The following is a 17218-nucleotide window of genomic DNA, read 5'->3' as shown; positions in this document are numbered from 1 at the left end:
ATGAGGGTCTGTCAAAATACGTGTCGCAACACAGAGACAGATTGGTTGAGGTTAAGGCACGTTTGCCAGGGCAACAGCATAGAACAAAAACAAGAAACTAAACAGAGTAAGTCATTGTCGGTACTCAGAGAGAAAATTGAGGCTAAAGGGAAAGATAAAAACAGAGACAGGTGACCACCAGAAGAAAACGACATGAAAAACACCCAAAAATACTTTGGCAATCGAAATGCTGAGAAGGAAACCAGAGTGATAGAATTGGGATGGAAGCACAAATCGAAAACAGGAATCACAAACGTTTTTAGAAAAAAAAGGGTGTCGGAACCCGCAAGTTTTCGATAAAAAGGATTCGTCAAAACATGCTTTCATATAGGCAGGAAAAACTTATTTTTTCCTTACGGACAATCATCAAAAGGCTCTTCAAGAGACTTTAATTTCGAGCTTTGGGATTTTACAGAAGAACCTGCCAAGGATGACATGACGATTGGCGGTATTTACAACGACACAAAAATGCCTCTGGTTAGATTTTACTTGATATCTTCGGAGAAACCAACAGGACATGATGTTACTGATGATTCTACTGATGCCGATACTCTCCCAGAAGTCACATGGATGCCTAGACGAGGACGTTCAAGGGGTCTTATTGTAGAAGCAAATACTGAGACAAATACAGAACAGACACCCAGCTCTAACGCAGGTGATTTGTTATTGGAAGCCATAAACTGCTGGTGTCGAACCAGAAAAAGACCATTCTGATAAACCCCTTAAAAATTGGGTGACGGAATGTTCGTAATAGATCGTTGGAGTCCCTTCCTCAGTCCCCTTCAGATACCAGAGGATCTATTTAACTCCCTGTAGCCAGACTTTATCAACACCCTGCAATTTCCCGAGTCAATGAAACCTGAAGAGAATGTAGTCTTAAACCATCTTTGGAGATTTATCCGTGAGTTTGACAAAATCACTCTCAAACGTTTTATGAGATTTTCATATCTTCATCTTTTAACCCTTCCAGTGGCATATTTCCGTGCGACTGTTGACATATATTGTGACAGGTGATGGCTTTGTGATAACATTTGTTTTATTCTGTGGCGCTTTGTAAAAGTTTATTATAAGGGGTTGTTTTATTATCCGTTTCACTTGTATAAAGGTTTCAAGATACCTTTGTTTTGTGTTGTTTCGTTAGTTGTTGAAAGTGTTGAAACGCTGGTTCTGTCTATTCTCTACAGAAGCAATGGGACCAGTTCGGTTTTAACAACATACACAAAACCTGCACAAAAAGGCATGTACAACAAAAGCTAATCATATTTGAATTAAAGAGAAAAGAAAACATGCTCGTGTTGATTTGTAATTCATCCTTACAGAATCATTATATACCAACTTAAGCTAGCTCAGTTGGGTCAATCTTTGGTTGCCATTACCCCAGGCTGTTCAATCATCTTATGTCTTCAATGCGCCGCCGCTGCCTCACATGTAGCAACGCAAATGTTGGTCACACCCAATATTGACAGTGTAAATTGAGTTGTTACACCACCCTTCTGTTGGATCACTGTTTGTTCTATTTGCTTGAAGCCAAACTCCTTGAAAATCCGTTAATACATCCATCTATTGCAAGTCCGTAGGGCTTCAATTATCATAGGAATCTACATGCCAAACGTAATTCGGCCCTTTGCTTACGTAATGTCGCCTTCGAAGACGCTTTCTTTTTCGAGAGCATACGCCATCAGGATCTTCGAGCTTCAACATATTATACAAAGTGTCCCTTGGGATCTTAAATCCAGCCTGGATGCATTTCAAGTGCATCCATCGATATCCATGTAGCTTTGCTTCGGTTTCTAGTTCTGCGATTATGAACATTGCAACGTCCATGACATCGGAAAAGTTCTTTCGTGTCGATAGTTCTTTTCAACGTCGTTTTGCTTATAAGTATATTGTGTGCAACAGCTTATAAACTTAGCATTTCAGCATAGGATATTCCTAGCTTAAAATACTCCTAAACGAGGTGGTCAAGGTTTTGCCGCCTCATGTTGTTACTTCATAGTATTAGAAGTCAAGTGAGGACATCGCTTATATTTTTACTTTTTCGTAATGACGAATTTAGTTTCGTTATAACAAACATTTTCGCAATAACGAATCTTTTTTCGTGATAACGAATCTTTTTTTCCGCTGTAACGAATTTTTTCCGTAATACCGAATCTTTTTTCCGTTATAACAAATTTCTTTTTGTGTCTTTTCCATATTTCAATTTTTACCCCAATAGGCTATCGTACTTTTCGTATCGCTATCCTCGGGAGAATCTGAAACCCTCTGAGTAAGTGAGTGAGCGAGAAAGTGAGTTAGGTAATGCTTAATGCTGGAGGAGAAAAAGCGACAAATCCCTGTCCATAGCCACAAAAAGTACGATTCTCCTTTACTTCTAGTTCAGGATGTAGAAATCAATGGAAGGTAATTGGCTATTTGATGGTGATTGAAAGATATCAGATCATCAATATACCTGACAAATCTCTGCAAAGATATATGTGGTTTAACAAGTTTTGAAAACGTGAACAATTTCTTTACTTTCCCGACAAGTCTCTGTATACGTGCAAGTTTTTATAATTATTTTAAAAAACTTAACTGAAACATGTATCTCTGTCCATTCGTGTGTCTTGTATCTTTTTTAAAAGGTATTATTTGGATAATTCAATGAAAGAATCATTGGATGAACTGCAATGTCATTGCAAAAAACATTGTATTACCGTATTTTTTACTTACTTACTCATGAGCAAACAGAACATTAACTTCCCATGGTAATTCAACAGTGGACGGTGTGTTGACATACCATGTTGTAAATAACAAGTGCTCAAGTGAAGTGATTTTCGACAAAATATGGCAAGATGACTTCCAATATGTTGATCTATGAATCATGGACACACACAACGGTGTTTTCAAAAAAGTGCAAAGCTGTTCTTGACAATAAAGAACTGAAATCAATTTATTGTTTGCAAGTCGTTGTGACTCAGTTTCTTTCGCTACAGTGTTCATAAATCAAGTATTCGGTTGGCTGAGTGTTTTACAATGCAGTCGCGGAACATCGAAGCATTATAATCACTATGCGAGTGGAAGGTTGATCTTAGTTTTGTTTCGTCGTAACTTCACATTTAACATGGCTACCGTTGGAATGATGTTTGATCTTGTACAGACTAATACCGTTCCTACCAATAACATGACGGTAATGAAAGTTGGTAGTTTATTTGACTGCGCCCATGAATGTATGCGGCAGTCACTGTGTGAGGCCATGGCCTTTGGTACCCTGTATTTGGTGTGTTATTTATACCAAGGAACCTTTCAAGCGGACCCGTCTGCTGCGGTGGATATGGAGTTGTTGAAATACAACTTTAACAGAGGCACAGAGTGCAGTGGACCTATCGGATCAATCCCTGGACCTGGTGAGTTCACAGTATCATTGATCCTATTGACATTTAAGAGGTCTTTCTGAAAAAATAAAATCTACATTACTTTTATGATAAACACGAACTTCTTAGAATTTATCCTATATCTAAGTGTATCTACGTATAAATAAACAAACACCGAAAGTGTGTTACACTGTGCCTATAAATCATCTGGTTTACCTAATAGCGCTAGATATTTTAAATAATAAAATCCATCTTTGCTTTGCTATCTAGTGTACTCCTCTCCAAAATGAATGCATTATCGTGGTATGATATCGTGGTAATATCATTTTACTGATTCCTTTTCTTGTTATCTATATTGTTGCTAATACATATGTATTTGAGCAGTCCAGAAATGTGGTTGATGTTTGGTTGATGTTTTCATTGTTTTCACCTTTTTTCTACTCAGATCTATACAGATGCACTGTGCTTTGTTGTGTTGTTGACAATTGTTTCAGCCTATGAAACAACATACAGAACACATCAATGAAACAAGCCGAATTTGTAACTTGTATAACTTCTGTTCGGGGTTGAGTAAATAGAACATCAAGGTTGTCGAATAAGCAGCAGTTATTTACCATATATCTAAACTCCTTCAGTTTTATATCAATGAATGAACGTGACCGAATTAACTACTCAATGTAAATCATAGAATTTTTGATTGGTGGTGTGATATACCAGTTATCTGGTTGGCCTGAAGGTGTACTTAGGATGAGAGTGAATTGCCAAACCGATATCTTTAACGCGAGCCGAAGAACTATCAAAGCGAGAGTCGGACACAAATCAGCCATGTCACTCCTTGTAATACCAGTGAAGATCCGGGGTAGAATAGGTCTTCAGCAACCCATACTTGCCATAAATGGCGACTATGGTTGTAGTAAGAGTCGACTAATTGGATCGGGTGGTCAGGTTCGCTGACTTGGCTGATGCATGACATCATATCCAAGACCGCCGTCATATAGCTGGAATATTGCTGAGTGCGGCGTTAAACAACAAACAAACAAACAAACAACCAAAACATTCCTTGTAAGGACGCAATCCTCATTACATTGCCATTATGACAAGCAATAATGCAAATTCAATTGCAAATAAGAAACAATAAGCATCATTTCCTATGTATTAATGATGTGATTAATAAGACATTTGTCCTTCAGCGGGCACATTACTAATCTCTGAGGTGCACGCAAAATTGAGGTATTAAACAATATATATTGTGTGAAGTAGTTCTTACGTTTGATTATGTATATTGTATGTCATTTTACAACTTCTTGGATGGCAGATTAGAAACCTTTGTCTAAGCATGGTCAAATTTCTTCATTTCTAGCATTTCGGGCTTGTCCTATTGGCAGCGGTTACAGCTATCAACCAGATTTTAACGTCTGTTACAAACGCCTCTACTCATCCAACCGAGCAGGAAAGGATACATGTATCCAGGAAGGAGGTTCTGATCTTCTAACGGTTGACACTCAGGAAAAGCAGGACTTCTTCGAGCCTCTGGTTCCAGGGATCGACTATAGTAATTATGACATTTTTGGTTCTAACCAACATGTATATTTTGCTTGAGTGAGTAGGTGAAATATATTTTAAAGGCTCATCGGCAGCATTTCAGGCACAACGTGATTACACCTATCCTGATCAGTGGCATGGCAGAAATATAAATTATGTCATTTGATTGTGACGCCATGGTAACCGATGACGTCACAAAAGTGTACAAACGATTGTGATACAATTTCATTGCATTGACATTGTTATTACTCGCCTGTTGACGATGCCACTATCAGGGTAACGTTATTTTTCAGGGCATTATAATATGCAGAAGCACGAGGTCTTCTATTAACTGCCCGACGAAGGAGGGTAGCTGAAAAGACGGGGGGCTTCTGCAAATGATAATGCCCTGAAACATAGCGTTACCAATATAATAGCTGAAATTGATAGAATCTGTTATCAAATAAGAAACAATAATATCGGTTTTGAAACATTTACAGCAATCAACGAATGTCACTGAAGAACCTTTACAAATATGGATACGTCATAGAACAATGCATGACGTCACTTATCAACGGGCGTGATAATGGCCCGTCGTCAAGCAACATGACGACCTTATCAAGTTACAGTTGTTCGCTCATTTCTGATAACATGCGGGTGGTTTAATGATAATTCTATCCATTTTAACTATAACGTTTAATAACAATAAGTTGGTATCACACAGTGTTTAATACCAAAACGCGTGTTTGTGTACTGCAGAAATATCATTCACTGGCGAATATTAAAAAAAAACAATTTTCTTGGGCTTATTCAGTGACATTCCTTGTAGAGATGATAAATCACTGAGAGGAGTTTATGCATACTTGATAAACCCATCAAACCTGGAGTATGGTACCGTGTTTGAAAACTTTATGGTGCCGGGCCCTGTTCCACAAAGCGATCGAAGCGCAACACCAGTCGTAGTCTAAGCTCTACGATATCTTTGTGGAAAGGACCACTGACATTCTTAAGGTAGTCCGTTGTATATACATTGATATCATGGGATAATACGTTTCTATTTTTAATGTGTTTGAAGTATTATTCTGCTAAATCAATTGAATTATGCCGTGGATCGCGTAGATGTCTCCCTATTTAGACAACACAGGACCGTGAGTGACTTAGTAAATGTTGCCTTTAGCCGCATCGTCAATATTCCAGCTATTCGCGGCTAGAAAAACAAATTCAGTATCCTTTGGAAAAGAACATTATATAAAAACGAAGATAACTAAAACTTCAGTTTAAAATATACATCTTATCGTACAGTTTTATTTCCTTCATATATGCTACAATTAGGTTGTTAAAAACAGTAAACTTTAGAAAAGTAATAAATACAATACCAAACTCGTTCTCGGGTCATACCAATTTCGCTCGTCAGGTACAAGAACAATTCACTGGTTCATAGAATCACGAGGGAACTCGTTTAGTATTCTGTCTATCTCACTCAATGTTTGTTGTGATAAATTGAATTTTCCAGCAACCATATTAGCGAACATAAAAAAACTGATTGTTTCGTTCCTGGTTTCGAAATTAGCCGTTATTAACATTGTTTTCCTACTTAATTTGCTTGAATTGTGTTTGATGGTTTGTTCTTTTATAATGTATTTAATGATTTTCTCAGATTGCTCTACAATGTTTATCCTATGTCAGTATGCTATTGGTATAATTAGTTGTCTCGATGTTTATTATACTATTATTATACTATGTTACATCTATTTCGTCTGACTTAAATATGCATAATGTCTTTTGCAAACCTTCAATATATAGTTACAGAAAATGTGTGCCCATAGTTGTATTAGTAACTGAAACGATATAGTACTTCAATAATATGTACAGCCTGCTTGCTGTTAGATGAATCTGCAAATTCAAGCTTTTGTTTTGAATGCAAGCCATCCGATTTGAAAACAGATTCTCTGTAATCTCACCCGCGATGCCTTTAAGGCCCGATGGGATGTTTCGGCAGGTAATCAATACTGGTTATCCTACGGCTTTGACGTTTTATATTTCACAACATTCAACATGGCCAGACAACAGTGTTTATGTTTTAGCACCTGAGGACACTCGCACGGCTGTGTTAGTGCCTTTAAGGCCCTATGGGATGTTTCGCCAGGCACTGGTATCTATACTGATTATTCTCAGGCTTGACGTTTTATATCTCACAATTTTCAACTTGCCCCGACAACAATGTATATTTTCCTTCAGAAACAATGGACAAATTATTTTTTTCTTGCAGAATTTATTTTTTGAAATATCCCATTTATCCCCGAATATCCAATTGTTATTGTCAAATTATTTTCAAGTGTTCTTACATGTATGGCACTAATATATATAGTCTTAACTAAGGAATGACAATTTGATTTCCAAAATTTCAGCCTACATCCGAGGAGATCGGATCCCCAGCACAGGAGAGTGGGCCTACTGGGATGAAGGGGCTGCTTGGCCCATGCCGTTCATTGACTGGTCACCAGGTCAGCCGAATGGAGCTGACAGGGGACAGGACTGCATGGCACTGGACAGTACGGGTCAACATGATGCACCCTGCAATACGCTTTACAACTTTTTCTGCGAATATACGATGAAATAGACATATGCACCTTTGCATATAATATGCATGTCATAGGCTTTATGCACCTTGTAATCATTGGTATTACTTTCTCTGCGAATATAATATGTAATAGGGATATGTGTGTTATTCCGGATTGTTTTCCATGTTTATCTATAAAGTTCTGTCTCGCTGGCTTTACTATTGTGCTGAGCATTCTGTATAATCTAACATTAGGCCAATAGACCAACAGTGAGAGAGAGAGAGAGAGAGAGAGAGAGAGAGAGAGAGAGAGAGAGAGAGAGAGAGATTTATTTATTTCAGTAAAGGGGCCACCGGCCCATTATACAATACATGATATCAGAGTCAGACAATTTCAGCGCCAATGAGAAAGTTATTACGCTTTTTAAAAGCAAGAAATGTAAATTTAGCTAAAGCATTATTTATGCATGGGGTTTTAGATGTACAGAGTGTTACAAATTTATCAAAAGTTACATTTGTGTAAAAATGATAAGGTAGAACCTTACGTCTCAAACTGTCATAGTATGGACATTGTAAACAAAAATGACATTCAGATTCCACTTCAGGTCTTACACAAAATAGTCTCTTAGCTCTAGGTATATTGTACTTCCTTCCATTTTCAATTAGCAAAGTATGACCAGAACATCTAAATTTACTCAAAGCAATACGATAGGCACTTACTGGAATACAATCTAGATAATTTTCAAATACATTATATTGCTTAATACAAGAATAAAAAGAAAGTTTTGTGTAAGTTCTTAAATTGCTAGACCATTGTTGGTTATCTCTATCAATACATCTTGTTTTAAAGTTATCAATAAAACCAAATTGATTTACTCCTTGACTATTCCAAACATGGCCAAAACCATATGAATAAAGAATTTGTTTTACTTTTAGTGCCCAGCAATTTATTCCTTTTTCTGCCAGATTGTATTGATATGAATAAGCATGGCTAAGGATTATATCAGTTTTTTTAGAAACAAGTCGGAGCCAATATTTGACAATACGAACATGTTGATTGACTTGAAGTGAATAACGTCCAAGCTCACCACGAGCAACTATATTGGGGACAAATCTCCCACATTGGAAAAAAAATATTCTTTCAGAATCTATCATGTACATTGATGACATCATGAGACGGGTGAGCAGTAGAGCAGTAGAAAAGAACAGGTAGTATTTTGACATCAAATATCTGTAAAAGTACATTATAAGGAAGTTTCATAAAATCCCTTGAGCCTGATTTTAAAGCGAGAAGATATGTCATCGCTTGTAAAGCAAGTGTCTTCTGTGTAAAGTAACAACTACCAGATGATGAAAGATGAACACCTAAATATTTATAAGTAGGAACAATTTCTATAATGTCAGTTCCAAACCAAAACTTTTCATATCTTCGAAGACGACCACTACTTCTTAATACAATAACTTTACTTTTGCTTATATTAATAGACAATTTCCATTTATGACAATAAATTTTCATTTTGTCGAGGTGTCTTTGCAACCCCACTACTGTACTATCGAATAAGACCATATCATCTGCAAACATTAGAATGAAAAGTTCAATCATTCATTATTGGATATTACGTTGGCCGTCTGAACAATATCATTTACAAGGAATGAAAACAGATGTTTCCATGTTTCTTTTAAAAGTTCTGTCTCGCATCCCCTAAGGTGTATGAATTGGAAATAATAATAGGTGAAGGCGTATTTTCTAATAAACTAGGGTCGCCCGTTTGGTTATCCCCTTGGCTTTACTATTGTGCTGAGCATTCTGTATAATCTAACATTAGGCCAATAGACCAACAGTGAGAGAGAGAGAGAGAGAGAGAGAGAGAGAGAGAGAGAGAGAGAGAGAGAGAGAGAGAGAGAGAGAGATTTATTTATTTCAGTAAAGGGGCCACCGGCCCATTATACAATACATGATATCAGAGTCAGACAATTTCAGCGCCAATGAGAAAGTTATTACGCTTTTTAAAAGCAAGAAATGTAAATTTAGCTAAAGCATTATTTATGCATGGGGTTTTAGATGTACAGAGTGTTACAAATTTATCAAAAGTTACATTTGTGTAAAAATGATAAGGTAGAACCTTACGTCTCAAACTGTCATAGTATGGACATTGTAAACAAAAATGACATTCAGATTCCACTTCAGGTCTTACACAAAATAGTCTCTTAGCTCTAGGTATATTGTACTTCCTTCCATTTTCAATTAGCAAAGTATGACCAGAACATCTAAATTTACTCAAAGCAATACGATAGGCACTTACTGGAATACAATCTAGATAATTTTCAAATACATTATATTGCTTAATACAAGAATAAAAAGAAAGTTTTGTGTAAGTTCTTAAATTGCTAGACCATTGTTGGTTATCTCTATCAATACATCTTGTTTTAAAGTTATCAATAAAACCAAATTGATTTACTCCTTGACTATTCCAAACATGGCCAAAACCATATGAATAAAGAATTTGTTTTACTTTTAGTGCCCAGCAATTTATTCCTTTTTCTGCCAGATTGTATTGATATGAATAAGCATGGCTAAGGATTATATCAGTTTTTTTAGAAACAAGTCGGAGCCAATATTTGACAATACGAACATGTTGATTGACTTGAAGTGAATAACGTCCAAGCTCACCACGAGCAACTATATTGGGGACAAATCTCCCACATTGGAAAAAAAATATTCTTTCAGAATCTATCATGTACATTGATGACATCATGAGACGGGTGAGCAGTAGAGCAGTAGAAAAGAACAGGTAGTATTTTGACATCAAATATCTGTAAAAAGTACATTATAAGGAAGTTTCATAAAATCCCTTGAGCCTGATTTTAAAGCGAGAAGATATGTCATCGCTTGTAAAGCAAGTGTCTTCTGTGTAAAGTAACAACTACCAGATGATGAAAGATGAACACCTAAATATTTATAAGTAGGAACAATTTCTATAATGTCAGTTCCAAACCAAAACTTTTCATATCTTCGAAGACGACCACTACTTCTTAATACAATAACTTTACTTTTGCTTATATTAATAGACAATTTCCATTTATGACAATAAATTTTCATTTTGTCGAGGTGTCTTTGCAACCCCACTACTGTACTATCGAATAAGACCATATCATCTGCAAACATTAGAATGAAAAGTTCAATCATTCCTTATTGGATATTACGTTGGCCGTCTGAACAATATCATTTACAAGGAATGAAAACAGATGTTTCCATGTTTCTTTTAAAAGTTCTGTCTCGCACCCCCTAAGGTGTATGAATTGGAACTAATAATAGGTGAAGGCGTATTTTCTAATAAACTAGGGTCGCCCGTTTGGTTATCCCCTTGGCTTTACTATTGTGCTGAGCATTCTGTATAATCTAACATTAGGCCAATAGACCAACAGTGCTACTAAAGTGTAAAAATAGTTCATATTCAAACAGACAATAGTTGGAATGCCATTGACAGTTACGTGCATAGAAACAATAGCAAACACATCTACTGCATTTCAGCCGGGTACTGTTGAAGGTTAGGGAGTCCAGATCGTATTGACGCATGTTCACACTATAATGCTCATGAACGTTGAACTCTGTCAATAATAAGTTGTTGTAGAAGACATATCAACTTGCTGTTAAAAGGCATTGTCATGTTTGTTGGAAGTCTGAATATCTAGTTAAGGGTGTTATAGCATGGGCGTTGTTATTGCAAGAGAGTTGATACTCAAATCATGATAATTTCTCCGAGTTCTGTGTTCACAAAAATATGACAGTATAAATGAAAAAGGGTCTTTTTTAACAGACTAGAAAGTATCAGGCGATGTGATACAAGAAAAAGAACTCATGACAAGTAGCTTATTGTTTTCTAGGTTACCGGCTCATATACATGCGTGAACTATCTACAGTGTAACGTTCAATTTGCGCCAACGTTTACAGTGCGCTTCCTGTAGACGTGGTATGTATATAGGCCTGTTTGTTGCGCTTCACAGAGCTTCTTTTTCAGGGGTTATCAGAGAGCAAAATACTTGGATAACCCAAATAAACAGATGTATTGCTATTGTAAGACATTTTCCTAGAGGCAAATCATGACAAAATGAAACAAATATAAAAGCCACACATATGCTTTGTGGCAAATACTTTCGACATAAGTCTTAATACATTTTGTGCAAAATTGTAATATACTACTAGTTATGAATTGACATTTGGGGTGTACATTATCAGGCCAAATAACAGACAATTATGCATTTGCTCCAAATGTTATCCAGATGCCCGCCTCGTGTGTACCAACAGTTGCGACCCCTCAGAGACTAAAAATGATTCATCTAATATGTCGGTCCACAGAGATGTAAAATCATCAATTTGATCTAATTATCTTAAGGCCTTCCTCGCTAATATAGTAAATATGTTCGTTTTCAAACCCAAGTTGTGGCAAACTTAACAAACATGCTGAAATACATGCAACCCTTCTAAACAGGTTTCTTCAATTACATTAATGCATGTTGGTTTAGTTGGTTTGTTGTTTAACGCCGCAGTCAGCAATATTCCAGCTATATGACGGCGAGCTGAAAAATTATCGAGTCTGGACCAGACAATCCAGTGATTAATATCATGAGCATCGATCCACGCAATTGGGATCGATGACGTGCATCAACTAAGTCAGCCTGACCACCCGATCCCGTTTGTCGCCTCCCCAGCCGCGTCATACCAAAAGACGTTAAAAGATGGTACTTATTGTTACCCTGTCTGGCGCTCGACATTAAGGGGCTAAAACAAGAACTGGTCAGCTCGGAGTCAGTACACTGTGTCTGAGTGGGGTATTCATGTTAAACTGCGGCATGGTATCTCAGTGAGCTAGCACTATAAATCGGCATCAGTCCGGACTAGTACAAGCAGCTACAGACACACACGTGCATGCACGTAGCTATAGAAGTGCAATAATCTTGGACGCGACGTTAAACCCAATTTCACCTCACCTTTTCGCCTCTTACGACAAGCATAGTCACCTTTCGTGGCAAGCATGAGTTGCTGAAGACCTATTCTAATCTGTAACTTCACTGGTACCTTATTATTGAGATGTGGATTGTATCACAACTTAAATATTGAGATACGGGTCCGTAGTGATGATGCGAGGTAATCATATTTCAAGCATGCATGATAGAATTTCTGTTTATTGACTGACATCGCGATTATCGCTCGACGGATTAGTTGTATTGTTGCTATATGTTATATGTCGGGTTTAAATAGCATGTGTTTATGTTCACACTCTTCCTGCACATGAAATAGAATGAAAAGTGAATTGTTGTAAAATAGTTTATATTTTGACGTCAAGATAAATAAATATTGTTCGTTTGGTCAAATTGTATTTTCACTTGTTTGTTTGTTGTTTAACGCCGCACTTAGCAATATTCCAGCTATATGACTGCGGTTTTTAAATAATCGAGTCAGGAACCAAACAATCCAGTGATTCACGCAATTGGTTGGTTTGGTTGGTTGGTTTGTTGTTTAACGCCGCACTCCAATTGGGATACGATGACATGCATCCACCAAGTCAGCGAGCCTGACCATCCGATGCCTCTGAAGGCAAGCACAGTCGTATTTTACGGCAAGCATGGGTTGCTGAAGACCTATTCTACCCCTGATCTGGGTTCACTTGTTTGTACAAAAGCTGTACACTGCTACAGTTGACTTTTCTACGAAAGCCTATTGGGGTCAAAATTGATATATGGAAAAGACACGAAAAGAAATTCGTTATAACGAGGAAAAGATTCGTTATTACTGAAAAAAGATTCGTTATTACGAAAATATATTCGTTCTTACGAAGAAAACATTCGTTATAACAAAAATATATTCGTTATTACGAAAAAAAGATTAGTTATTACGAAATTAAATTCGTTATTACGAATAAAAGATTCGTTATTATGAAATTAAATTCGTTATTACGGAAATGTTTTCGCTATTACGGAACAAGGAGAAAGATTCGTGATTACGAAAACAAGATTCGTTATAACGGAAACAAAGTGCTATAAGCATTGAACACTTATGATTTTAAGTCTCTCTTTTACGAAATGGACTTCTGGGAATACATGAATACCATTGTCAAAGAAGGAGTTATCAGACATATGAAAGAACAAACGGTATATCTTATTGTCAAGTATTAAACGTAATTATACAATACTGCACTCAATGGTGCATATGATTAAATATGGTTGTTTTATAGACTGGTGTTTTCCGACAATAATATTGAGAACTGTGTGTTGGGGTGTGCGTGTGTTACTTATTAGTTGCTATCGAATTCGGTTTAAGTATATGCAACATTACTGAATATTGCATGTTGATGCTGATGTAGTGAACCTTATGAAGGATGAAGATCTGAATACGTGTCGCAACACAGAGACAGATTGGTTGAGGTTAAGGCACTTTTGCCAGCTCAACCTCATAGAACAAAAACAAGAAACTAAACAGAGTAAGTCATTGTCGGTACTCAGAGAGTAAATTGAGGCTAAAAGGAAAGATAAAAAGAGAGACAGGTCCCCACCAGAAGAAAAGGACATGAAAACACCCAAAAATACTTTGGCAGTCGAAATGCTGAGAAGGAAACCAGAGTGATAGAATTGGGATGGAAGTACAAATCGAAAACAGGAATCACAAACGTTTTTAGAAGAAAAAAAGGGTGGTGGAACCCGCAAGTTTTCGATAAAAAGGATTCGTCAAAACATGCTTTCGTATAGGCAGAGAAAAACTTATTTTTTCCTTACGGACAATCATCAAAAGGCTCTTCAAGAGACTGTAATTTCGAGCTTTGGGATTTTACAGAAGAACCTGCCAAGGATGACATCACGATTGGCGGTATTTACAGCGACACAAAAATGCCTCTGATTAGATTTTACTTGATATCCTCGGAGAAACCAACAGGACATGATGTTACTGATGCCGATACTCTTCCAGAAGTCACATGGATGCCTAGACGAGGACGTTCAAGGGGTCTTATTGTAGAAGCAAATACTGAGACCAATACAGAACAGACACCCAGCTCTAATACAGGTGATTTGTTAACGGAAGCCATAAACTGCCGGTGTCGAACCAGAAAAAGACCATTCTGACAAACCCCCTGATACATTGGATGACTTTCCTGAAGCTGAATCTTTGGAAAAAATGATTCATTCAAGAGCCATGACATAAGGCTGCATAGAGGCCTATCTTGAAGGAAGAACCGTTCAAAAACATAGTTACGATTGAAATAATCCTTCCAAGTTGCAGATCTGAAGCCACTGAAGATGGAGGAGGGGTTACAAGGAATGCACTTTAGGAATTTTGGAATTCGTTCTATTCATATTGCACTCTGGGTACCAACTATAATGTGCCTTGTCTAAGACACGATTTCGGAGAAAAAGAGTTCCAGGTTGGAAAGGAATGGGATACTTCCCAGTTCAGTCAACAACTGTATTCCTTCAACAATGTTTGTACGGCAATGTGACCAGTGACATTAAAACTGATTTCCTGTCCCTTGTTCCTGAGTGTGATTCCAGTACCCTTAAATCTGCCTTATATGACATGGGTTCTGTGGTTTACGATGCACTTTGTAAAAAAATACAAGTTTATTTTACGGAGTTGTTTTATTATCTGTTTCACTTGTATTACGGTTTCAAGATATCTTTGTTTTGTGTTTTTCGTTAGTTGTTGGAGGTGTTGAAACGCTGGTTCTGTCTATTCTCTACAGAAGCAATGGGACCAGTTCGGTTTTAACAACATACACAAAACCTGCACAAAAAACATGTACAACAAAAGCTAATCATATTTAAATTAAAAAGAAAAGAAAAGAAAACATGCTCGTGTTGATTTGTAATTCATCCTTACAGAGTCATTTTATACCAACTAAAGCTAGCTCAGTTGGCTCAATCTTTAGTTGGCATTACCCCAGGCTGTTTTCAATCATCTGATGTCTTCAATGCGCCGCCGCTGCCTCGCCTGTAGCAACGCAAATGGTGGTCACACCCAATATTGACAGTGTAAATTGAGTTGTTACACCACCCTTCTGAATATTTTCAGATTTTTTAATCAACCGGAAGTTGGGTTTTTTCAGCGTTAAAACCCCAATCCCCATTTAATTGGCGCGTCAATACGTCATTTTGACATGGCTTAGATATTAGTTGGTAGGAAAACCTTGTATGATGACACTCTATTGAACAAGTTAAACACTTCACCACATCTTAGTGTTGTTTCATTCAAGTTCTAGAGCTCCAACCTGATGACCCTCCTCAATTCTAGATATAAATGCTTGGCTTCCTTAGCATCAGTAGGCAATTCAAATCCACGTTCTTCTATGATCTCGTAACACAGTTTCCTTACTGTCTCATCACAAGGAACAGCTGGTTTGGGTACAGTTTATTCTTCACATATTTCAAGCTCTTCGTCGACTGGACAAATCCGATCTTCCACGTCATAAAGCTCTGGAAGGGTGTACAGCCTGAACGAACGATTACCGCCGCGGGTTCCATTGGACTTTGTCGAGATGGTGTGTGTATTCCACGTTGCAGTCAATGTATCTAATGAGCTCTGTAACGATACAAATACAACATCTGATTAAAGTATTATGTGATAAAATATCAAAATCATATGTTCAAGGTAAAATCAAATTGTGAAAGGTGACATCCTTGGAAGCAGGGTATTATTGTCTCGATTAATCTCGTCACATAATGTCTGGGACGAGAGTAATGGAGAAACTAGTAACCTGCTTCGCGGATGTCATGACGACAACATCTTAACAAGGCACCTTGTGGCACATGACCTGCTAGGCACTGTTACGGTTATCCCTATAACGTAATTCATGAAGCTTGACGTGCTTGGTCTCGTGTGTAAGAAACGTAGTTAGAATTGTATAAAACAGTTAAGTTGAGGAAGACGTAAGATACAGGTTTTGTAAATCATCAGAAAGAGTCAACAGTCAATAATACCTGCATCAAATTCATGAAACAGAACTGAACCAAACTTCTGTCAAGGAAGTCTCCACAAAATGAAGAAGGGCCGCCGTCATGGGCTAATTCCGAAAACAAATCCATCCCAAACTGTCCCATTTCCTTCCTAAGGCAACCCCAAAACTACCCAATCCGTTGATTGTGAGTACTTTTGCTGTACACAAAACTTTTATCGCCAGAAAGTTCATCACCATGATTCCGTCTGAGAAGTATTTGCATTTGTTCAATGTAACGGTTTTTTGTTCCCATGTCTGCACGGATCAACTGCCCTACTGCATCAAGATAGTAGCTTGACCTGTTGGATCACTGTTTGTTCTATTTGCTTGAAGCCAAACTACTTGAAAATCCGTCAATACATCCATTTATTGCAAGTCCGTATGGCTTCAATTATCAGAGGAATCTTCATGCCAAACGTAATTCGGCCCTTTGCTTACGTACTGTCGCATTCGAGGACGCCTTTTTTTCTAGAGGATACGCCAACAGGATCTACGAGCTTCAACATATTATATAAAGTGTCCCTTGGGATGTTAAATCCAGCCTGGATGCATTTCAAGTGCATCCATCGATATCCATGTTGCTTTGCTTCGGTTTCTGCGATTATGAACATTGCAACGTCCATGACATCGTAAAGGTCCTTTCGTGTCGATACTTGTAGTCTTCGTAGAGTTCTTATTCAACGTAGATTTGCTTATAAGTATGTTGTGTGCAACAGCTAATAAACTTAGCATTTCAGCATAGAATATTCCTGGCATAAAGGGGG

The 17218-nt window shown here is 37.4% G+C and overlaps 1 protein-coding gene and 1 pseudogene across 1 annotated transcript; both read left to right on the top strand.

Moving 5' to 3' along the window:
* On the top strand, positions 1-14960 carry LOC139446318 (uncharacterized; annotated as a pseudogene).
* LOC139446730 (uncharacterized) lies at positions 3140-7530 on the top strand. The gene is made up of 3 exons (XM_071228030.1): positions 3140-3422; positions 4750-4941; positions 7319-7530. The coding sequence occupies exons 1-3, from the start codon at positions 3140-3142 to the stop codon at positions 7528-7530; spliced, it is 687 nt and encodes a 228-aa protein (XP_071084131.1).
* Positions 14961-17218: the final 2258 nt, after the last annotated feature.

The sequence above is a fragment of the Haliotis cracherodii genome, unplaced genomic scaffold (genome assembly GCF_022045235.1).
Source record: "Haliotis cracherodii isolate W230 unplaced genomic scaffold, xgHalCrac1.p SCAF_6, whole genome shotgun sequence".
Lineage (NCBI taxonomy): Eukaryota > Metazoa > Mollusca > Gastropoda > Lepetellida > Haliotidae > Haliotis > Haliotis cracherodii.
The sequence above is the reverse complement of the archived record's forward strand: the minus strand, read 5'-3'. Positions and strand labels throughout refer to the sequence as shown.